We start from the raw sequence: 24657 nt of genomic DNA, 5'->3' as shown, positions 1-24657 counted from the left end.
GGCACAGCCCCCAAGCTAGTAACATCTCATCATTTGAAACAGTTCTGGAAAGATTTCTTAGACTTACATCAAGGTAAGAAGAGGGAACACCCAATGCAGGACCCTCATCCTCTCCACTTTTCTAACTAAATAAGTGTTGGTTTGGGGACATAAGGTAAAAATGTGCCCTGTCTGGCTCTCCACCCTGTAGCAGATGCAGGGGTCACTTACCCAGGTGACAACCCCTCCTCAGCTTCTACTCAGGCCAGTCCTGCTGGGCAACACTAGCCCTCCCCACTCAGCCCAGGCTCAGGCAGAGATGGAAGAAACCAGGCATGTACTCTCCTGTCACAACCCATGTGCCTGAGGGCTGGGGACAGGAGCATGAAAACCAGGGGAGAGTAGAAGGGAGACTGTCAAGAACAGGGTGTCCCACAGGCCTCAGGCAATTTCTCCATGAGTACCTAAGGTACCTGGAAAGACAGCAGGTCACCTGTTTGGGGTGTTCCTCTTATGGACCCCCAGGCCACATACCTTCAGGGACAGAGCAGCCTTGTCAGTAGCCTGTGGTTTTCTTAGCGAGTCTCCCCTGTTAGGTGCCCTCAGACCTTCTAGAATTTGAACCAAGACTGGAGATATATTTGTGCCAATGTGCATTTCTGCAGAGCCCAGGCTTACAAGGGGGGCAAAATGAGGAAAGAGGCTCTGCTAAACCTCGCCACACTCCTTGCTTTTAATAAAAGATGGGGAGTGGGGGCTACAGCCTGGTTTTAGCCTGTCCCCTAGCACTTGCATGGCTAGGCAAAAAGACCTCAGTGGACTTTCCTGCTAGTGAAGAGTCTTAGCTCGACTGACCTCAAGCCCAGGGTCTTCACCAAGCTACCTCAGGGGACCCTGGGCCCTGCCTCCCCACCACCTGTGCCAACTCCCCACCCCAGCTTCTTCTCTTAGGACAAGTCAGTCGCGAGGGCAGCAGTGGCTCTCTAGAGTGCATTTTTTTGCAGCAGTTTTCGAAGCTATTAACATGACTACTGTAAAATTGGGGTGGAAAGACACTAGAGGACGCAGCAAGGAAGCAAGACCTGAGCCAGGTGAAGGGGGAGAAGGACAATGCCTTTCCTGTGGGCTTGCTTTCTCCCTCACTTGAGGTCTCCCTGAATAGAACATCATGGGCTGCTCTGGGCAAAGGGCTAAGGTGACAGAGGGGCTGGGAGAGCTGCAGGCGCTAACCATTCATCATCTCATTGAAGGTGTCGGCCATGAAGTGGGGCCTCCTGCCTGTCTCCCACAATGCCCTGCTGGTGGGGGACATGGCCTATTATGACTTCAATGGTGAAATGGAGCAGGAAGCAGATCGGATCAACCTGCAGAAGTGCCTTGGACCCACCTGCAAGGTCTGGCACAGCTGTTCTGAGAAGATGCTCTGGGGTGGGATTGTCAGAACATTGACACGTGTTCATTGGACAATGTTCGGAAGTTACAGATAAACAAGCAAAAAGAGAAATAAAAATCTATCATGCTACCCTGTGGTATAGGTCTGTAGGCCAAATGTATTTGCTTATGTTTACAAACTAGGATCATAAAATAGATACTTATTCCCCTTAATGTATTTGTATGTTATATTAAATATTTCTAAATCACTATCTAAAATTACACCTCATTTTGTGAATGTCTATACCACCATTTCATAATCCTCTTTGGTTGGACAGTGGAAGGATTTTTTTCCCTTAAATTTCTCTTGATATAAACAACACTGCAATGAAAATTCTTTCACTAAATCTTTGTGTATGCTTGAGATGATTTCCTTAGGATCAGTTCCTAAAGATGCATGTTTAAAAACTGTAACTTCATATTATCAAATTGTTCTCCCCATATCTAGTATATGAAAATGCTATTTCCCTGCAGTCTTCCTAAATTTGTGGGTTTTTTTCTTTTTCTTTTTTTTCCCTGCTGTCTTGATGGAGAAAAACACAATCTTAGAAGTGTTTGGTTTGAAGACCTGTTTTCTAACAGCACATAGTTAGGGATGGCCAGGCCAGTGTGAGTAGTTTCAGAGTCAAGTCTGGGATAATGGGCATTTGCTCCTTGAAAATCCTTGTCCTTGAACAGCACTCGCTGCCTGAGTCATTTCTCATCCGAGAGTCCCATCACCCCCTCTCTAACGGAGAAATCCCTGCTGCCTCTCCTGATATTCTCTAGGGCCTCAAGAGTAACTGGGGAGGGCTGAGATGTTCATATCTATGAACTGCTACAGGAATTGGGGAGATGGGGGCCTTTGTTATCTGCAAAATCTTTTGTGGGCCAAACTCATCATCTCTTTCGATTTCTCTGCACTTGAGAGGAAAACATTCCAACTGTTTTCAGCAAGAGAAGATGTGATGAGTAGGCCAGCAGGCTTCAGCTTGGGTCCTGCAAGGACAGATCCAACACAGGGGGTCTGTATCCCAGCTCCCAGAGAGATGCCACCTGGCTTCAGAGAGTTCTTGAGGTTAAAAACCAACTGAGAAGAGTTTCTGGCAGGGAGTGCGCACCTGGACCTTGGGGAGTCAGTCTCCTGATATCAGTGCCTTCCAGTTTCCTTTTTATCCGCCTGTTCTGCCCGAGTCGGATACTTTGCCCCAACAGCGAGAACACCTGGGTTCTAGTTCTCATTCTGCCCCTTGTTAGCTGGGAGGCTTTCAATTCCTTGAGACTTCTAGTTTCCTCTCCTGAAAAACCAGTGAGTTCAATTAGAAGGTCACTGCGGCCTCTTCCATAGAACTGTGGGGTCGCAGTACTGCCAGGGCCACACTGAGGTAATGGGGAGGAAAATGAGGCCTGTGGGGATGGGACTCACTTGTTTCTCAGAGCCCCCTCTCAGAAGAGGCCCATCCCAAGTCAACTGAGTCACAAGGGGCACGGGGTTGCTTTCTAAGTCAGAGCCTCAAATTGTACATTAAATAACCTCCTTCACCTTAATACAAACACCAGTTTCTAGATGAGCTCTCCCAGGCTACACTCCGAGGCTAAAGCCCAAGTGTTGCCCAAAGAAATCCACCAAGTCTCAGTACTCAAAAATACCTTTAATTTTTCAAAGTGAATGTTTTGGGTGGCAATGTGGTATTTATAGAGGAGAATGAAAAAGTTGAGGGGAGGCTTTATGGAAATTGATGTACATAAAAAATCTCTCCCTCTTAACGAAGGTTTAGAAGGCTTAAGGTTTTAATTGGTTGTTTACTCCCCTACAGATCCTGGTGCTAAGAAACCACGGAGTGGTTGCTCTGGGTGACACTGTCGAGGAGGCGTTTTACAAAGTCTTCCATCTGCAGGCTGCGTGTGAGGTACAGGTGAGCATGTTCCTCCGGGGAGTGGCCAGGACCGCCTCTGACAGGCCTGCAGCAAAGGCGGATCCCCCAGCTGACTGTGATTTAGGGCATCCTATTGAATGTGCCTATTTCCCTGCTATAGCACTCCCTTATCCTTCTAAAATTTTACGTGTAGAATTAGTTTGGTAATTTTAAAAAATGTATCATCCTTGTCTACCAACCAATACGCAACTCTTGGGTGTCTGTGACCTGGGCAGGGTGCTGCCTAGGCTCACCAGTTGGACAATGGAAGAAGTTGTAATCGGGTATGTAAGAAGTCCTTCCTGCTCATGTATTACCTGCGTATACCTGTTATATCTAGCTGTGCCCCTTAGATACCACACAGGTAGATAAGCGCTCTCTCTCTCTCTCTCCATTCTTCCTTCCCCCCCTCCCTTCATCCCCTCTTCCTTTCTTTTGTTGGAGGGAGGTAGTAGGGCCTTGCACAGCCGACTCTGCGCCATCATCTGCGTTCTGGGCTGTGTGCCTTTGGGTAGGCCTTTGTGTAGTAAGGCAGATGTGGAGCCCTAGAGTGCTTATGAGCTCAGGGCCTTTCAGACAAGGAGAGGTGCTGCTTTCAGAGGAGAGGCGGTATTTTTATGACTCCATGGACAGAAAGGGAGGCTGGCTGTTCCAGGGTGAGTCAGGTCTGTGCAGAGCTCTTTCGATGCCCTGTCTGCCCTCTTCTGGCTGGCCCAGGCAGAGCACCTCCACGAAGAATTGCCTTTCCATGGCAGTTGTGGGGATCTTCTGGCTTATCCCAGAAGCATCACTAGTGGAGTTTCCACAGGTGCTACCTTTTTCAATAGTTTTTTTTTTTTAAAGATTCATTCATTTTTATGCAAGAATTGGGGTACATGCCAGAGATGTGGGGGGTGAGAGGATTCATCAGAGACAGAGTGGGGAGCAGAACAGGCAGATTAACCGAAGCACAGTGCTGAGGGGAGCAGCGGGCGAGACAGGAGAGGTCTGTCCTGCCATATGGGTTTCTCCCTGGCCCGCCAGGAATTGAACTCATGCTGCAGTGGCTGTGGATTGCTTCATAGGTTGTGTCTTAACCCCTGCGCCACCAGGGAGGCCCAATCTTTTTCAATAGTTTTAAAGGACTATGTTGAGAGGACCGTTGTCAAGACAGTATGAAGAATTGCCAGAATGGGAGAACATGGAGAAGGAGGAACACAAACAGTTTTGATGTGGTGTCCATTCCCAACAGCCCCCAACCAGTAATGCTGGCCCCTGACTGATGTTAGAACTGGGCGAGCCCCCCCCCCCCCACACACATATCTCACTTTCCCTTCCCCACATTTCCCTTCTTAGTAATTATCTGTCCTCCTTCTGAAGAAGAGGTATCCAAGAGAAAATAGCTTGTGAAAAACCTATGTCTTTGCAAATGCAGACCAGCCCTAAAAATGAGTGGAGAGAGAACCACACCTCACCCAGGCTCCAGACTCCTAGAAATGGCCACTGTGCAATTTAAACAAAGAAAGGATGGCCGTCTCACAACTGCAGGAGATGACAGGGCAGAGCTGCCAGTCACTCAGAGCCCCCGATGCTTCTCTTTGCCTTGCCTGCTGTCGCCTTCTTATAGTCAGAATTGGCATGATGCGACCCTGTTAAAGTGTACCAGGCAATGGAGGCAGACAACGCCCAGAAAACCCAGTGGCTTTTATTAGTGGGCAGAGCAGGGAAGGTTCTAGAGGGAGGAATGAAGCTGGAAGGTATGGAAGAAAACCAGGAAGGATTAGACTAAAGAGGTGCACAAGCCCAGGTGCCACAGAGGCTGCTGGGATTGCAGTCCCAGACAGGACATTTCTAGTCAGATGGCCAGCACTGAAGCTCGATTTTCATCATGAGCCTAATTTTCTCCCTCCATGAACTTGGCAAACAGGCAAATGTGGCTCTGGTCATTTTAGTGGTTCAAGGCTAAGAGCCTGTTCTGTTCTCCTGGGGACAGTGTTCTATTTGCTCCCCATCAGTTTGGGGTTCCAGGAAACTGGGTCATCCCCAGCTGAGAGAGGCAGCTCCCTGCTCTGCTTATAGGCAGATGGAAAGAAGTTTAGACAATTCTTCTCCATCTGCTACCCATCACCATGGAAACTGATGGGGGAAGAGGCAGGTGGGAGGAGGCAGCTCTTGCAAAAATGTGGGCAAGTTCCTCCTCATCTGTGAAAAATTGGTCCCCAGGAAATATTGCTTCTCAGTCTTTCATGATAAAATGTCTGGACTTATTTTATCATAAACATTTATATGACATTCTCTATGCACCAGGTGCTATTCTAAGGGCTTTACAATGTTACCTGAAATAATCCCCATGAGGTAGGTACTACTGTTTTTACTTTACAGGTGAGTAAACGTAGGCACAGAATATAATTAGTCACCAAAAGCTGAACATTGAGTACGTGGCAAAGACAGGGTTTGGATTCAGGCAGCCTGGGGCCTGAGTGTGTGTACTTCAATATTCCCTGGCCCTGTCTCTCCGGGGTGGTAGGTGCTGCTGGGAAATGCTGACTGACAGACCAAGACCTCCCCCTCAGGTAACCAACTCTTGTAGTAAGGGCTTCAGGATGCTAGGAGGGAAGTCCTGTCTTGGCCAGGTAGGGGCCCAGGACCAACGAGGTAATTGATCAGCCATCAGGGCTTCCCTAACTCTGAGAGTGTTTCCTCATCCAACCTCGGTGGGGCTGTGAGGAACTTCAGAATAGGGAAACACTCAGCAGAAGGCGGGACTTGGACAGTTGAAAGGTAGATTTCAACTCATTGTAATCTTTAGCAACTCACAGTAAATCCTCCTTCACAGACAACAGTACACCAGGCTGTGTCCCCAAGCGTGGAGCTCTTGGGGCTATTAGACGAAGAGTCTTACTTTTGGTGAAAGGTGGAATAAATGACCTTCAAAGTCTTTGCCCAGGTGTGGAATCATTTTTTTTTTTAAAGATTTATTTATTTATTGATACAAGCACTGGGTACAGTCAGAAGCATGGGAGGGTGAGAGAATTCGCCAGAGCCAGAGCGGGGAGCAGAACAGGCAGGAGGACCGAAGTACACTGCTGAGGGGATCAGCAGGCGTGGCAGGAGAGGTCTGTGCGCCATGTGGGACCCTCGCGGGTGGCCGGGGATCAAAACTGTGCTGCAGAGGCTGCGGGCAGCTTCGCTCAACCGCTGCGCCACCAGGGGAGGCCCTAGAATCATCTTTATAAGATAAAAATGGAGTCTTCCATTGGAGACATCTTGGATGAAGAGGGAATGGAAAATGCTTATGCTGTTCCCTTCCCCTTCCAGGGTGATGGGGGTCACCTTGAAAAGGTAGCCTGACTGATCTCCCAGAAGTCTCATTAGGACCCTTTGGCATTCTGGTGAATTTAACACATTCTGGGGTCTGTCCCAGACCCTCATGAGTTCAGAGACCTGTGTTTGTCAACAAGTTAAGTTTGGTCCGTTTGTTTTTTAAAAAATAGCTATCACAAAAACTGTAATACTGAAAGTTTATATAGTCAGAGCAGTTCCCCATAATAAGCAGGCTTACATGGGATATGAAATACTAGCCAGGACACTAGTATATTGTTACGCAGTGCAGACACTGGGATCACTGCCTACAGCAGTTGGAGACCACCATCTCTTTCTGTCACTGAACTTACCAGGAAGCCAAAGCATAACCAAGTATATCTGAATGGCAGATACCGGGAGTCAACCGAATGTACTGGTAGGCAAGCATGAAATTAGAAAATTAGGGGTTTGGTTAAATCAATGAATGTCTTTTAAGGTCATTCTAAAATCACCTGTTACATATACACAGCTCTCGCCCCTGAGCACAAAGTCCACTGCTGCGACCACCTGTAGAGTCCCTTCCCGTGGAACCAGGACAAGGGCAGCCCTCAAGGCCGCTGGCAGAGGAAGCCCAAGCCCGGCCCTGTTACTGGCTGTGCACTACCAGCATTTCCTCTGCTTCCTCCTGCTGGTGTCCCACGATCGACTGACCACATTGTGGAGGGGGCATGCTTCCTTCAGACCGGTTCGGTCAATCCATTGTTGGCCTAGAAGCCAGGTTCTTTCTTTTAATTGACTTTTTTTTCCAAGGATATTTAAAACACACAGGAAAATACAAAGAATAATATATACACACGGCCAGCCACTTAGATTTGAATCTTAACGGCCTGTTGCTTCAAATCTTTTCCTCTTGAAATAAAATATTAGACAAAATAGAGGACCCTTTTTTACCCTCCTTCCCTCCCCAGAAGTAACCACATTCAAAGTTGATCTGTATCCAAGGTAATTTTTCGGTCCTTTGTATTATTTTATTCTTTTTGTGTGTGTGTATGTGGGACCCTCGCCGGCAGCCAGGGAATGCAAACTGGCGCTGCAGTGGCTGCGGGCAGCCTTGCAGCCCAGCGCTCAACTGCTGCACCTCCAGGGGAGGCCCTGTATTATTTTATTCTTAATAATAATGACTTGCTACTTCCATCTTCCCTATAGTTTCTAAGAACTAACATTAAGAAACTAATACTTCTCTTCCAGGGGTTGCCAACATGCCACAATGGAAGTAAAAAGCCAAATACAGTTTTCCAGACATTTCTGTTTCTAACCCTCCCTGATCCCTACTCCCATTACACACCTGAAATGGGTGTGTGTGGGTGCATCCAGCACCACCACCACCAACACACACACATGAACTGGGCCTCTCTGCCTCTTGCTGCAGGTGTCCGCCCTGTCCAGCGCAGGGGGAGTGGAGAACCTCATCCTCCTGGAACAAGAGAAGCACCGGCCCCACGAGGTGGGCTCTGTGCAATGGGCAGGGAGCACCTTTGGGCCCATGCAGAAGAGCCGACTAGGGGAGCATGAGTTTGAGGCCCTCATGAGGATGCTGGACAACCTGGTGAGTGTCCCACCATTGCCGTTCCAGGCCAGTCCATGGAGACTTAGCCCCGAGGAAAGTCAGTACCAGGCATGAGGTATCATGAGAACTGCCAGCATTGAGGTTAAGTTGTGAAAGTCTCATTGATTGGCAACGTGACTTAGATTTGTGCCAATTCCAACAGTGGGTGAGTTTTCTTAAATGATGACTTTTTTTTTTTCTTTTGCTGCAACTTTTCTTAATTATATGTTTTTTTATTGAGCTAACATGGGTTTACAATATTGTGTATGATTCAGAGGTGTAGGACCACCCCTTCTCAGATGTATGTCACCACACCACTCCCAGGCACCCATAGTCCTCCCCCATAGTCTGTTGAGCCCTTTCTATGCCCTTGTAAGGGCTGTGGATGTCATGACACCAGTAGAATGTTCATTGGAGAAGGGGTAGGAAATTATTGGTTGGCATGAGAAATAGTAATCCAGTAAAAATCAGAACCACAGAGTCTCACAGGGAAGCTTGGCTCATTCCTCTTTGTAATTAGCTCTGCCTTTCTTATCTCATGACTTGAATGCAGAAGACCCATAGCAGCACCTGATGAACATTATGACAATATCCCATTGTAATCATTGGATGAAGTGATCACATATAGAGATAACCGATATGTCTCTAGGCATGGCCTTTAAAGAAACACTATATTTAAAGACTTTCTTCTTCTAATGGCTAACAGTTTAGCTGATGACATGACATGTAAACAGGAGACAATTCGAGAACAAGAGAAAGCATATATAATGAGGAGCTAATTTCAGGAAGAGACTCTAACATCTTAGATTCCTCAGAGAAGTGAAGATGAATCTATCTTTGTAACATTTTTAATACCTGATTCATTTTTCCATCCTTGCTTCTACTACATGGGGCCTCTTTATGGTGTCTAAGTCATTGCATTTCTCCTTGCTTCCTGTTCTTCCAGACCATCTCCATCTCATTACCAGCTGACTCACAAGGGTCACCTTATCATGATGAAAAGTACATTTGTACCTTGAAAATAAAAGTCCTCTTAATATTTGGGTGCTGGGTAGTCCATGCCTAGAGTAACAGTTTCAGATGATTCATGCAGGAATTCTTCCAAATTTCTTAAGAAACAAAGTCTTTAAGAAACAGACAATTCTTGTGCTATTTAAACTGTTTCAGAAAAGAGTGAGAGAAAAACAAGCTATAACAACTGTAACACATTCAGACCAACTATTTTGAGTTGATGAAAAATGCCACATGAAAAACTAGCAAACAGCATCCAGTACAATACTAAAATAATAATGCACAATAACCAAATGAGGGCACATTCCTAGTATTCAAGGATGGTTTAACATTCTAAATCTTCTCAATATATGTTTATGCTGCTGCAGTGGCTGCTAGAAAGAGGTGTGAGGAAACAATGTCCAGATCAGTCATGTCCAGCCTAAAATAAAATAAAAATTATTGGAAATTCTGTAGCAGGTATAAAGGCAGAGGACCAGCCCAAGGCGGGTTATTAAAAGTCCTTCAGTGGATTCTTTTGGGGTTCAGACAGGGCAGAATCATTTAAGCAAGAGAAATAAGAGGGTTATTGAAATTATGGATCTAGCCCAGGGGGCAGAGGAGCAGCAGTAGCAATGGGAGGAGGAAAAGTCTATGCTGTTCTCAGCTCCTGCTCAGGATCCCAGGGGAAAAAAAAGTCATAGAAATAAGATAAAATCTTTATCTTTCATTATATTAATGAGTCAAAGGATAAAAACATTTAATTATTTTAATAAATATTAAAAGGTATTTGATGAGATTTAAAATGAATTTTTAAAAATAATAGCTGTTAAGTAGGATGGAATACACTTATTTAACATGGTTCATGCTAAAACACTGGAAATAGCACTGTTAAACTTTGAAACAAAACAATGATTCATGCTATCAGCACGGTTATTAAAGATTGTTCTGGAATAATATTGGAAATCAATCCAAAGCAGGAAGGCACTAACTATGAATTACAAATATTGCAAAGCAAATAAAATTACTATTTTTATAGATAACATGGATATATTCCTATGAAGTCTGAAGAGTCAACTGAGAAAAATATTAGCAGTAATGAATGCATTTGAAAGTGGTCAGTTATGAAAATGTATACAAAATTCATTAACTTTTTATATACTCACATTTATATCCTATTTGCAAATGCAGCAAAATCATAAACATTAGTGAGAATCCATTTAAAGAAAACTGTTATACTTTATCAATAGACAGAAGAGGAAACCTAAAATCAATGAAGAAGTATATTCTTTTTTTTTTTTTTTTTTTTTTTTCTAAAGATTTATTTATTTATTTATACAAGCACTGGGTACAGTCAGAAGCGCGGGAGGGTGAGAGAATTCACCAGAGCCAGAGTGGGGAGCAGAGCAGGCAGAAGGACCGAAGCACACTGCTGAGGGGAGCAGCGGGCGGCAGGAGAGGTCTGCGCGCCATGTGGGACCCTCCTCTGGTGGCCGGGGAGCAGCCGGGGATTGAACCGGCACTTCAGAGGCTGCAGGCAGCTTCGCAACCCAGCGCTCAACCGCTGCACCACCGGGGAGGCCCAAGAAGTATATTCTTGGTTAGAAAGCTCTAAGAGGGTAAAGAGTCACTTTACCAAAAATAATCAGTAAACTCAATGTAATTCCCTCAAAAATGAGGAAAGACTTTAGCAAAGTGTTCTTCCAGGTAAAATTCAGAATAGCTAGGGAAATCCTTAAAAAGAACAGTGATTAGGGATACTTGTCCCTTCACACGGCAAAGTGGGTGAAAGCTTTAGTAACCAAATGAGGGGCTCTCTAGTGGGAAGGAAAAGGTAAATCAATGCAACAACTTTGAGAATTCAGAAATAGGCCCCAGACAACTGAGAATTCAACACAGAACAAGGGGGCATCTTATAGATGAGACCAACTCCTAGCCATTTGGGAAATGAAACTAAGGTGGATTCCTACCTCTTTGCATTCAACAAGATAGATTCCTGATTTATCAAAATTTAAACATAAAAAGTAAACTCACATAAGTATTTAACAACATAGATTAATATATTTTTTAAAGATTTATTTATTTATGCATAGAGGAGCTGGAGTACAGGCAGGAGACACGGTGGGGTGACAGGATTCACCAGAGACAGAGCGGGGAACAGAACGGGCAGACTGACGAAATACACTGCTGAGGGGAGCAGCAGGCAAGACGGGAAAGGTCTGCTTCACCATGTGGGTTTCTCTTTGGCTGGCTAAGGATCAAACTTGTGCTGCAGAGGCTGCAGATTGCCTCACAGTGCAGCACTTAACCCCTAGCACCACCAGGGAGGCCCCCATAGATTAATATTTTTGGTGCTTTGTGTTAGGGAAGATCTTGTCGAGCACAGACGGAAAGTCTGAGATCATGATGACAAATACTGCCAGATATGATCACAAAATTTGCAAAAAAGTGGCAAGACCTAAGTTTCATCATGATGATTTAAACCAAGCCCTTTATTTATTTTTTAATTAATTATTTTTTAAATTAATTTTTAAAAACTAATTTTTGGACAATATATGATTTTTCCCCTCAGGTGTGATCACTGTAGTTCTCCCACCACCAAAACACCCATAGTCCATCACCATCGTCCCCTGTGCTCTTCCCCACCCTGTTTTCACCCCTCCCCAGGCCTTCTCACCTCTCCCCACCCTTTTTCCCTCCCCCTCCCCTCATGGATATCTCATTAAAATGATCAGCTTTCAAGGTTTGCCTTTGTCTACCCTTTGTTTCAACTGAGTCCTTAAGACAGAAGGGAGCAGAGCGCGTGTTGGGTGGGTGAGTACAGACCATTCCCCCCATGATAAGTGGTTCTATTTTTGTCCTTTTTAGGGATACAGAACAGGTTACACGTACCGCTACCCCTTTGTTCAAGAGAAAACCAAACACAAAAGTGAGGTGGAGATCCCAGCCACAGTCACAGCCTTCGTGTTTGAGGAGGACGGCGCGCCAGTGCCCACTCTGCGGCAGCATGCCCAGAAGCAGCAGAAGGAGAAGACTCGCTGGCTCAACACACCCAACACCTACCTGCGGGTCAACGTGACTGACGAGGTCCAGAGGAGCATGGGCAGCCCCCGGCCCAAGACCACAGTAAGGCGGGTAGTGGGCAGTGGGCAGCAGGCAGCGGGCAGTGGGCTGAGAGAAGTGGGGAGAGGGAGGCTCCTGTGGGATGATCAGGGTGGAGGGAGTGCCCAGCTACACATATGTGGAAGCAGCTTCAAAAAGGGGAACAGAACAAATCTCTGTTGGGCCTGAGTTGGTACACGTTCCCCTCAGGGGTTCCTATTGTGCATCTGAATCAGCTGCTCATCAGTTTCTTGCACAGATGTGCTGAATTTTGGGGTCTGAGGAGCCAGTTTCTCCAGAAGGTGACTGAACCACGTCTCTCCCAGCAACATGAAACCTAGTAGCAATTGGATTTTGCTTCTTGCTTCTCCATCTGGAGGAGGCTACTGAGAAGTTCAGGGAATAAGTATCTAATATTTGCAGTACAGATCTGAGGGCAACCCAAAAGGTGGGTGGGCTCTTCATTTCTGTGAAGTTGTCCTTCATCTCTCTCTCAGCCTCTCTCTCTCTCTCTCTCTGTCTCTCTCTCTCTCTGTCTCTCTCTCTCTCTCTCTCTCTCTCTCTCTCTCTCACACACACACACACACACACACACACACACACACACACACACACCAGCTAAATAGAATAGCTCTTCATAAAAGAAGAAGCCCTGGGAATTAATATCAATGAGTCATCCAATACTGGAGTAGATGGCCGCTTGGCTGTCAAAGCTGCTTGCCAAGCTTGTGATTTGACTCTGCTGTGTTCTTTGGATTGGGGCTTGCGTTGGAAGCCGGGTCATTTGTTGCCCATCTCTGTTCCGGGAGACACATATCAGGAGGAGAGAACACATGCATTGAGCTTGCTGACTTTTCACATAGGCAGCTGGCCCAGATCCCATAGGGTGGACCACTGGGGAAAACATGTGGCTTAGTCCTTTGCCTCAGCCTTTGTCTTGTGTGTGTTCAGTGGATGAAGGCCGACGAGGTGGAGAAATCCAGCAGTGGCATGCCAATACGGATCGAAAACCCAAACCAATTTGTGCCTCTCTATACTGACCCTCAAGAAGTGCTGGACATGCGGAACAAGGTAAGGCAGTGATCGCTCACCACTGCCATCCTTTCTCCTTCAAAGCCTAGGGGTGGAGATGAGGGGTAGGATGGGGGTGCTGGGAGGGGTCTCAAGTCCTGTAAATATGAGTTGAGTTTCCAGGATGCGTCTGACTTACCAACATCCCAGATGCCTCTTTTATTATTATTTTTTAAAGATTTATTTATTTATACAAGCACTGGGTACAGTCAGAAGCGCGGGAGGGTGAGAGAATTCATCAGAGCCAGAGCGGGGAGCAGAGCAGGCAGAAGGACCGAAGTACGCTGCTGAGGGGAGCAGCGGGCGGCAGGAGAGGTCTGTGCGCCATGTGGGACCCTCACCCGGTGGCCGGAGATCAAACCAGCAGAGGCTACGGGCTTCAGAGGCTGCGGGCAGCTTCACAACGCAGCGTTCAACTGCTGTGCCACCAGGGAGGCCCCCAGATGCCTCTTATGGGAAAGAAGCTTGCATCGTCTGGCCACGGTCCAGGTGCTATGTTCAGGGCTGTAGGTACGTGGCCCTGCAGACCCTCCAGGCCGAGCTGTGCCTCTCACACTCCATGTGTGTAAGAGACGTGCCCACAAATTGAATGTTTACAAATGTTATGCTGTTTTCCTCTGGGCACATTTTCAGGTTTTCAAAATCCTTTATATTTATTTCTCGAGCTTTATGGTTCTCTCGCTTATATTTCTAATATTATTTTAAAAGACTCAGTTGTAAGAAATGACCTCCAGTAGGTCAGATGCTCTCACAGAACAATGGCTCCATGTGTGCTCCAAGGACCCTCTGTGGGTTTGTTTAAAATGCACATTCCCAGTTTCCTCCCTTCTCCCCCAAGAAATTCAGATTCAGTAAGTGAGGGGGTAGCCCCAGGAATTTGTATTTTAAACAAGCTTCTCAGGGATTTCTTAGGGATATTAGCATCTGAGGACGCTCCTCAGGGATCTACTATGCCTCATTTCGCTCACCTTTTAATGGTGACCTCAGAGCGAATGAGAATCTGGTGTTTTTCATAAGCCAATTCCCTTTGAACAGATACAGAGACTCTTTCGGAGTGGCTGTGCTGCTTGACACAGAGGAGACAGGCCCCATGCCACTGGAGGACCTTTTGGGAGCCAAGTCAGAGAGCACACTGAACAGCAGTATGTGCTGGGAATGTCCACTCCCAGATTTCACACCCTCAAGCAGACCAGCTCACTCACACTCCCTCCCCTTTCCACACAGATTCGAGAACAAAACCGACAAGATGTGAAGTCAGCAGGGCCTCAGTCCCAGCTCCTGGCGAGCGTCATCGCTGAGAAGAGCCGAAGCCCGGTACAGCAGCAGCTGCCCCTGTCTGAAGGGGAACCGTGTTTGCCTTCTGGGTCTTCAGTGCCCGGGGCTGGGCAGCAGGATCCCTGAGTCCTCATGCCCACCGTCCCCTGAGACCTCAGGCACTGGTGCTCTTGCTGCCAAGCGGATGCTTTGAGGACTAGAGACAGTGTCTCCTGCCCCCCTGTGGGCGCTGGGTCTGCTCCCACACCCAGCCTGCCCGGGGTGATGCTGACTCCCACCCTTCCCCATGAGTGCCACTCTGCCCTCGCTTAGTATCCTGCAAAGTGGGGATCCCAGGAACATGGCTAGCAGGCCCCAGCTATTCCAGGCCTGCCCACCCCAAGTGTTTCTGGCCTCTGCGTGTGGATGTGGCATTTTCAGGCGCTAGCTCTGGGAAGATGCCATGGGCACACCTAGGGGAGGCCTGTACATTGGGACCCAAGCTCCTAGGGATGGGAAGGCCTGTTAGTTACCATAGAGTTAGAAAGTAAGTCATTGTTTCAGTGCTTGAGATAGAGTAGTGTTTTTCTAGTGCTTAGCAGACGGGGTGTTAGGATTCTGGCTTATGTTAAAAATCAGTGCCACTTATTGCAAAGTAGCAGTGGCCTTCTCCTTGGCAGTAAGAAGGGGGAAATACAAGAACTGGGCCTCTCCGCAGAGTAAATGGAGATGCTGTGATGACTTGAGTCAGCTGCAGCCCACAAGTGGGTGTCTGTTGCCAAAAGTGTGCAGGTCGTGTCCACACACCCCTCCGTCCCCCTCACCTTAAATGAGCAACATCAAATGTTTCTCAAGGTCGAATACAGAAATACCCCTTGATACGGGGGGAGGTGGGAGTTCAGTACAAAGAGCAAAATTGTTTTAAACTCTGCCACTTACAGCCTGGGTCCTCTGCAGCTCCCCTTCCTGGGATCCTGGTTTTGGACTCTCTTAAATTCCATGATTCCTTCAGATAGGTCCAGTGCTCTTCTGCAGAGTCCATGGGCCATCACAGAGGTGCTGTCGGGCCAGGGATGGCAGTCTGGGGGCATGTGGTGTGGCCTAGCTACTCCAGGCCCCCCTCACCTGGGTTCCCTCTCTGGCTGCTGCTCAGCTTCAGGGTACAGCATTCTCCAAGGCCAAGATGAGGATGCTGAATTAGGAAAATCGGCTGTGGGGTCTGAATTTCAGCTCCTGTCGGGCTAGCGGGGTCAGAGGATTCCCCAAGCTCACCCAAGGCCCTGCTGGTGACTCCTCAGAGCAGGGGGCTCCACAGATGTGATGAAACAGCGATTTTGCCAATGACCCCCATAGGGACCTGCAGTACAGGCGGGTTGAAGATCTGAAATTCAGGACTTTGTCCCCCTTGTAATTTATGACTATATGCAAAACAGAGCTAAGAGTTCGGACTGAGAATGCTGAAGCCTCTGTGTGTTTTGCATATGACACTGCTGTGTGCTGTGGCTTGAGCTGCTGTTGGGGATGGGAGGGGCTTGGCGGGGAATGTGAGCATGAAGCTGGCTGGAGCCCATGCTTTGCTTGCTGGGTGTTGGCTGACTGACTTTGGGTCTCTGACTGTATTTTCATAGTGATGGCTTGGATGCATCCACAGGAGGGCTTGCAATAAAGGTGTGTCTTCCTTCTGCTTGGGAGCATTTTTCGATTTCATTTCCGGAGCAGAGGGTGGAACCCCTGCATTCATCCAGGCAGTTGCAAAGAATCCTGGTCTGGGGGTGAGGTAGCCTTGGGGAGGAGTGAACAAGCCCTACCCCAAGGCCCCGAGCTGTTTCCAAGGAGCTGCATGCCACGCTGTCCCTAGCACGACCACTGGCAGCCACATGAGTCTGAAAGGAAGTTCGGGCCTGGGCCGAGCCCCGGGGCTTAGAGAGCAACACACACTCTGTGGTTAACTTTCAGTCTACAGAGAGCCAGCTGATGTCCAAGGGGGATGCAGATACCAAAGACGATTCAGAGGAGACGGTGCCCAACCCCTTCAGCCAACTCACTGACCAGGAGCTGGAGGAGTACAAGAAAGAGGTGGAGAGGAAGAAGCTGGAACTTGAAGGTAAATAACCCAAGCTTTGGGATCTTCCAGGCTGGAGGAAGAGCTAGGGAACCCCGAGAGGCAGCAGGGCAACCAGCAACTCCTGGAATCCCTACCTTCCCACCCCATAGAGTCCTCGGGGCTCAGTCTAACCTCATCTTGCTTTCATTCTCAATCTCACATACTTCTCTCGCTCTTCTCTGTCATGTCCTCAATTTGACCTTCCTGCCCACCACCGACCATATTTGTGTTAGCAAAATGCCACTGATCACAATTGCTCAGCGCCTAGCAGTTACATGGTGTCTTCACCACCTCATCTGACCCTCTCCCCTGGTGACAGGAGTTAACCTTGGTAGAGGGCTTCCTATAGAGCCTGTAAATATTGCTTGGGTCAGTCATACCAGATAAATGTCAGATAAGATTATTATAATAGTGGTCATTATTATTAATAATCACATCTGGTATAAACCTTGCAGCCTGAACCATCAAAACTCTCCTCCAGAACCTCCATTCTGTTCTTTCTCTTACTCCTTTATTTCAGATTCTTCAGTCAAGCCACTGACTTTCAAATATCCAGACACATGACAGCTTTCTGCCCTAGGCCTGCTGTTGTCCCTTCCTAACATGGTTTCCCTGCTCACCTAGCCTGATCCAAAGTTACAGCTCTTTAGGCTCCATCTCAAAGCCCTTCCAGCTTGGAAGCCCTCTCTTCCCCCCACCCCCAGTCCCCACACTGAGCTGACCCTTCTCTTTGCTGCAAGAGCACTTGGGGTCAGAGATAGCATTCGGCCAGGCTTTCATTCCCTGGAACCCCCCTCCCCACCCAGAGTCAACCACCTTCTTGGCACAAAGCCGGCACTGGAAAAACTATTACTGATTTGCTTGGAGTTCTCATGTGTAGACTGAAAAAGCAGATAGAAAAATATGGTGCTTTTTATCCCCAGAGATCATGTGGACTAAACATGCACATGGGAGAAGTTAGACTATAAATGTGCTACATGCCAACAAATCATAGGTAGGAATTCTCCTGTAGTCATGCCACTCTTGTTAGGGTGACATATTCTATCAGGGGAGGTACTTTGATGGAGCAAACAGAACAGGACCCAGACTTCTCCCATTTGCCTCCCCCAGAATGGAGCAGAAATAGAAAAAAAAAAAAAAAAGGTTAGTGGAAACACTGAACTTCAATCAGGAGAAATGAGGACCAAGTAGAAAAATAATTCTCTGTCTTTCTCTCTCCACCCTCTTTTGCCCCCCATCTTTCTTCTGCTTGAGGTGGTTTTCTGTATTTTCAGGAGAGAAGGAAACCACCACACAGGAGCCTGGCTCACCTGTAAAGTCTGCTTCTCCAGCACAGAGTCCAGTGAAGTCAGAGACCAAGAGCCCGGTGGTCTCCCCGTCCAAGTCTTTAGAGGGTGAGTAGAGAGGAGCTGGTTTGGGGAGGTGGGGGGACAGGAGCATCCACAGGTTGAAGAAGGGGTATGCATTTGATGGAAGGCCCCCCGCCTTTCAGGTATCGCCCTCTACCCAAAAAGTTTCCCTACTGCTATTTCTAGGGAAACTGAAATAGGGGTTACCAAATTTAAGCTTTTATTCACAAGCTCTAGCAACACACTTTCAGTCTAAGCCTCGTCTAATCAGTGATGAATAGGTTGTGACTGACTCACACCTTTCATCTCTAACTCAGACTAGGTTGGCTGATGAGCTCAGAGTTAATGTGCACAGGAATCTTGTTAAAAAACAGATTCTGGTGTAGCAGGTCGGGGGTGGGACCTGAGATTCTGCATTTCCAACAAGCTCCGGGGTGAGGTTGATGATGTCATTCTCTACCTTGACTGCACATTGAAACATCTGGGGAGCTTTAAAAATCCTGATGTCTGCCTGGGTCCCACCCAGGGACCCTAAGTTAATGTTCTGGACATTTGGTCAGGAAGGAGGGCAGCCTGGAGTGTAAGATCTTGCCAGGTGAATCTAATATGTCATTGGGTGGAGAACCATTTTATTAGCCGCTAGTTGAGAGTCCCAACTCAACAGCTAATTTTAGAAAATGAAATAATCTCTGTGCCTCAGTCTTCTTGTCTGTCAAATGGGCTACTAATATTTCTCCTTTTAAGGTTCTAATATAAATAAGGGAAGTTGTGGATAAGATCAGACTTTGAAAGAATGATTTAAATGTAAGATCTAATCATGATTGTGATTACTAATGTACATATGGTAGATAATAATTCTACCACTGTCCACCTAGAGCATGTCAGCATCCTCAGTGAGCTCCTGGGACCACTTCTGGGCATAAACACTCCTCCTCAGGCCCCCACGCCCTCCCTTGGGAGCTGCAGTGACTTGGGGAGCTGCTTGCTGACCTTTTAGCATCTTCTCCCGCCTGGGTAGAGTGGCCACATGTGTGGATGCTGATATACACCCCCTCCCAACCCCTGAGTTTCCCACCCTAGCGAATTGCTGCCATGAGTGCAGGCCCTACATTGCCGGAGGAAACCCATCTGCTTGAGGCCAGAGCCCCAAGCGGATGTCCCCCGACTGTTTGTGTTCATTATGTCTCATCGTGGTGGTGTTGTCAACCTGTCTCCACAATGTCTTCCTTTCTCTTCCCATTTGTGCCTTCATCAAAGGAGTTTCCTCCGAATCTGAATACTTATCTCTGTAGTAAGTATAGAGAGGCTGTTTACTAACTCCAACACTTGAAATGGGGGAGGGAGGACTTTTTCAAAAGAAATTTATTTCTTCCCATTTTTTTTTTATTGCAACTCACAATGCTGCCTTTGGGAGGTTTCCTGGCTAAAAACTTCACCACCAATTCCTTGTGTGCTATGCATGGACCAGGCTTCTGTTTAGGATATGCACACATAGGACACACTCATGCGCAAACACACACCCTACTCACATGGGGCACGGTACCCAGAAGCAACAGTCACGGCGAATGGCAGGGGGCAGTCCTGGCACTCCCTGTGGTGGAGTGTTCACAGCTCTTGGGACACATCTGCCTCGCTATTCTAAATGCATGGGCGCCACCATGGAGCCCTGACCTCTTCTCCAACTCTGGGCCTGAGCCTGCATGCCTTGGGGACCAACTTCTTATGGAGATGCATGTATCCCTACTGAAGAAGGAAAATCTGGGCTCACTGAGGAGTAGGACAAGGGGTGACATTTTCATTTCAGCTCCTGGGAGCCCTTGGGTGTGTGGAACTCGAAATAATAATCCACCATCTGAGATTGTTCCCACCGCAGTGGTATTTCTGCTTCTATCTGCTCCAAATCCATGTCCCTGGGTCAGGGGGCATACCATTACCATGGGTGAGTTGTTAGAAAAGTAAAGGTCTTCTCTGAAGACATTCTCTGTAACAGAAAGAGCTGGGCAGCATGGACCTCCTTGGAGCAGACCCCCTGTGATGAGGAGTGAATTGTAGCTACTTGGGGTGACCAATGTGAAGTGGGGCTTCATAGTGGCCGGAATGCCCAGTGGCTTGTGCAGAGAGCAGATAGGGCTGACCTCTCAGCAGCACCTTCACTTTCACATTAGCTCACCCATCACAGCAGGGTGAGCGAATTTTCACTATTTGTCACAATGCTCTCAAATCCTCTTGTGCGTGTTACTTCGATGTCATTCTTCACATGTCTCCCTGTCTTGTCTTTCAAATCCTCTTTCTTCACATGTGGCCATCACCAGCTCTTTGACTAGCTCCTAACGACTGCCCCTGCTGATTCCACCTCTCAGGGACTCCTCAGGGGCATGGCTAAGTTGACAAAGAAAAGGCCCTGCATTTGACATAAGAAGATCAGTTCTGCCACTTACTAAGTTATCTCAGAAAAGTCACTTAAAAACACTAAAATGGGAGAGTAACGCCAGTCCTTAGTGGACATCACGCCCTTCCTAACTCACAATATTGTAATCAGGATAAAATGAGCTAATGAGTATAACAGGACCTTATAACAAGCTTACAGAAATTAGTTCTTACGATATAGTGTGTTTTGGTGGGTGTGAGAGAGAATATTTCATTTACTGTTTTAAGCCACTAACTTTTGGGGTGGTTTGTAATATAGAAATAATTATTAAGCCATGGTGCATAATAAGAACTGTTTTTATGGAAATTAGTTCTTGTGTGGGTTGACTGGGCTCAGCTGGATGGTTTTTATGCTCCATTGAAGTCAGCTGTGGTCATGTGGGAGCTTAATTAAACTTGAAATGCAAGATGATGCACACATGTCAGGGGACCTGGCAGGGGCAGCTGGGAGGACCCTGGGAGGATGTCCTCCCTCTACCCCACCCTCCCCCATGTGGTCACAGGGCCTCTTTATGTGTGTTTTTGTCAGAGTACTTGGACTTTACATGTAGCGACTCGGGCTCCCGAAACTACAAAACAGAAGCTACAAGTCCTTCTTAAGTCTTGGCCTGAGCTGGCTCCTGGCACTTCCTCTACATTCTGTTGGTCAGTGCGCCACAGGACCAGCCAGATTCAGTGTGGGAGGGACCACACAAGTATGTGAGTCCCTGGAGATACAGCTCATTGGGGTCACATTTGCATATCAGCTTCCACACACTAATGCATATTTGGGTGCTCAGGAACTTTCGAGTTCCAGCCATGGTGAGTGGGTGCGAGCTACAGAGAGTCTACTGCACCTGCTTACCACAAACTCCACTTTCCTGCTGTGAGTAGTGCTGCCTCAGGCCTCAGGGAAGGAAGTAAAGGTGGAAGGAGATCTCACTCTAAGCCCGCAATTCCCAATGTGAGGTCATGCACCACCTGTGTCCGAATTACCTGAGGGTTGTTAAAAACGTGTCTGTTGGCTCACCTTCTGATTCAAAGTCTACTGCAGGTATAAGACTGGAGAGTTATGTTTTCACAAGCTTCTTTCAGACCCAGATTCTTTTGGACTTTGGTGTTTGAGAATTTACACCCAGACTGAAGCCCTCCTGAGTCCCTCTCTGCTAGCCAGCACCAGCTCATTGAGTGGCCGTGAGGTTGTTAGTCCTCTTCGCTGGTCTTCTGCAACCTGGCCTTGTTCTCTGAGCACCGTGGGGGCTTATTGGCTGTGTTGCCACATGAGTCAGCAAAGGTCATGGAGATGTGTTATTTTTCAAGACCTATAACAAATCTTCTTGTGGCCTGTCTTTGCAATGGTGTGGAGCCACCCTGTCATCATGGAAATGAAAGGACGTGGCCATTACCAGTAACCCATGCGCTTGGTATATTGTTTTTAAGCAGTTTAGTTGAACTTGGGTTCAGAAATAAGTCAGCAAATCCAGTTTCTGGGCCTTCCATGGGTGTCTCTCTGGCTGCAGAGAGGGCGTCCTCCAGCATGCTGGCAGTACCAGCGTCATGTGCTGATTCTGAGATGTTAGCCAGCTGGGCTCACAGAGCCAGGGGAGGAGAGGCACTTGCTCGTTCAGTCAGGCAGAGTCCATAGTCTTTCCCCACATCCTCATCTCAGTGCATTGACACAGAAGCATCCAGCGGCTGAGGTGGAACAGGGTCTCCTCTGGCTCACTTAAGAAAGCCAGCAGCAGAAACTGTGGTTTGAACATGTCCTGAGCTGAGTGATAGTTGTCAGAGAAGTAAAGTTTCTACGCTGTGTAGTCTACTTGAGTGATGAATGAGCTCTTGAAAAACGACACATGCAAGTATGAGATGAATGTGTCAGCATAGGCTTAGGAGAGTAAGATCACTGTCAAATGCCAGGGGAGGCTAGAGCCAGACCACAGGGAGATGCACATTTAGATTGGCAGATAGGAACAGAGCGAGTGGCCAGGGGCAGTGGCCAGAAATCTGGGGGAGGGGACATTCTTGGAAGGGGACATCACAGGACCAAGAGACAATGAGTAGTTGGTGGCTGAGTGATAATTAGATAAGAAGTCAAACCTGAGAGGCAGTGTCCAAACAAGCTCCGTGCCTCCCTGAGAGGCATCCCCTCCTCTAGTTTCTTTCTTTTTTTTTTTTTATAGAGGCACTTTCCATGTGCTGCTACTCCCCCAAACTATTCATAGCACAGCAGCTCCCTGCGCTCCTGGTGGGTGCACTGGCCATGGCCTCATTTTTGGATGATGAGAAGAACCTTCAACCAAGACAGGGGCCAGGGAGGGTTGAGGCTGCTGATGAGATTGGCAGCAGGGTGGGTGTGAATGAGGGGCGTGTTGGACACTCATCCCTACCAGGGCAGGAAATATCTGGACACAAAGTGAGATCCCCTCATCCACAGCTGTGTTCGTGGAACTGGATCATCCGAGAGGGTCAGGTTCACGAAACATGTCTGAACGGGTCATCCGTGAAGTGGGGCCTTCAGTGGAGGTCAGAATTGGCGCTGTAGAGCCTCAGAGATGTGAGAGCCCAGGAAGATGAAAGCGAGGATGGGCCACTAGGTTCAGGAGACCGAGGCCAGCACTCAGGGCTGCTGTTACTTTATGTAGCTGGGTCCTGTTTAGCCTAGAGGCCTTGGGCTAGGACAGACAAGAAAGAAGATGAACCAAGGCATTGACTAGAATGAAACCATCCACGCTTGCATTTGTTTGCTCAGGCCCTGGACCATTCTTGGATTCCACAAACATTTTTTAGTGTGCCTCCTATGAGCTAATTACACAGAAATTGGTCACAGCCTTACCCTATTTTATTTCAGTTTTAAGGGGGAAGATAGATTTAAAAAGAAGTGTGACTGTTTGACAGTTCCTACGATGGAAGTTTACATCATAGGGGAAGAACAGAATGAGTGATAAAGTCTACCTGGAAGCAGGGGTGAAGTCAGGAAAAACTAAGGGAGCAGTAACTCTCCAGCTGATTCAGTGTATGGAGCCAAGTATGGGGACACAAAGAAGGGACTTTGTGGAAGAGGAAGACAGGCTGGGATGACAGGGAGGGGCCCAGGGGCCAGAGGGCTTTTGAGGCCAACTAGCAGGTGAAGTGAGAAGGGCGGCAAGAGAAGGCTGGTCACTGCATTTAAGATACCACCAGGCGCTGGCCTTGGATGGGGGAGGGGACTGAGGCTGCAGGGTCATGGGCGCTGGAGAACTTCTTAGCTGGATGATGACAGGACATGGCTGGACAGTAGGAGGAAGGGGAGGCAGCAACCAAATGTTTTGGCACTGAGAAAGAGACAGCTTCCCAAATCGCCTGAGCTAGGAGCTTCCCAGCCAATCAGAAGTTACAAAAGCCTCACTGTACGAACTGGCCCAGAGAGTGAAATTAGCCCCCTTCTCACTGTCCCCCAGCCTAACCCCTCTGTCCCATCCTCCACGTAACCATCATGCCCCCAGTCTTTACCCCTGGCAAAACCTAGCCTTTCCCTAAGACCTCTGACTTCACCCACTCCTGACTCATGTTCCCAGAGAGCAGAGCACCGGGGGTCCCGTAATATGACAGCTCACACCCATTCACCCGCTCCCTCCCTCGGGTGCACACAGTCACGACAACACTGAACTGGACTCAGGGCACTGAGGCCTGCCCATTCCTTCACGGTTTCCTTAGTTTGCTGTAAATCGGGAAGGAGGTGAGGTCAATGAACTTGACATTCCTTTCTGCTTTTCAAAGTCTATGTTTTCATTATTTCCCATCTCCCTCCCATCCAGGCACTGCACAGCTCAAGTGGAAGCAGGGCTCGGTGAGAGTGAGGAGAGGGGGTGTAGTCATGAGGTCCCAGCAGTTCCGACCTCAACCACGGTGGCAATCCTAACAGGTTCCCTTCAGGTGCAGCAAGACCTGGGGGCCCCGGTGGCTGCCAAAGGGCATATTCCCCTTTTAGTTAATCCATACCTCTTGGAGAAATGAGGGCACACCACCCAGGGATTTCATCCTCTCTCTGTCTACCTCTCTCTGCCTCCTGAGAAAATATTCTCCACATTTCTGAAATATCCTCATTGATGTAGATGAAATGGGTTTGAAACATATGATTTCCCCAATTTCATTGGTGAAGCTGAACCAGTTTAGCTGGCTCCCCTGTGTTGCTTCACAGGATACTGTGTC

At 47.8% G+C, this 24657-nt stretch overlaps 1 protein-coding gene across 8 annotated transcripts in view; it reads left to right on the top strand.

The window, feature by feature from the left end:
• The window catches only part of ADD2 (adducin 2), a 93481-nt gene that overhangs the window by 66884 nt on the left and 1940 nt on the right, over nucleotides 1-24657 (top strand). For 7 of the 8 annotated variants that reach the window (XM_037527572.1, XM_054701705.1, XM_054701706.1 and 4 more), the window contains 8 exons: nucleotides 1230-1373; nucleotides 3207-3305; nucleotides 8017-8193; nucleotides 12052-12309; nucleotides 13237-13356; nucleotides 14581-14670; nucleotides 16567-16714; nucleotides 17989-18108. In XM_037527572.1, the coding sequence (XP_037383469.1) occupies nucleotides 1230-1373; nucleotides 3207-3305; nucleotides 8017-8193; nucleotides 12052-12309; nucleotides 13237-13356; nucleotides 14581-14670; nucleotides 16567-16714; nucleotides 17989-18108 (1156 nt within the window). The remainder of the gene's footprint in view (nucleotides 1-1229; nucleotides 1374-3206; nucleotides 3306-8016; nucleotides 8194-12051; nucleotides 12310-13236; nucleotides 13357-14580; nucleotides 14671-16566; nucleotides 16715-17988; nucleotides 18109-24657) is intronic. The other variant, XM_054701709.1, reaches the window with a different exon arrangement.

This window comes from Talpa occidentalis, unplaced genomic scaffold (genome assembly GCF_014898055.3).
Source record: "Talpa occidentalis isolate TD23 unplaced genomic scaffold, MPIMG_talOcc4v2.1 talOcc4.5, whole genome shotgun sequence".
NCBI classification, from domain to species: domain Eukaryota; kingdom Metazoa; phylum Chordata; class Mammalia; order Eulipotyphla; family Talpidae; genus Talpa; species Talpa occidentalis.
The sequence above is the reverse complement of the archived record's forward strand: the minus strand, read 5'-3'. Positions and strand labels throughout refer to the sequence as shown.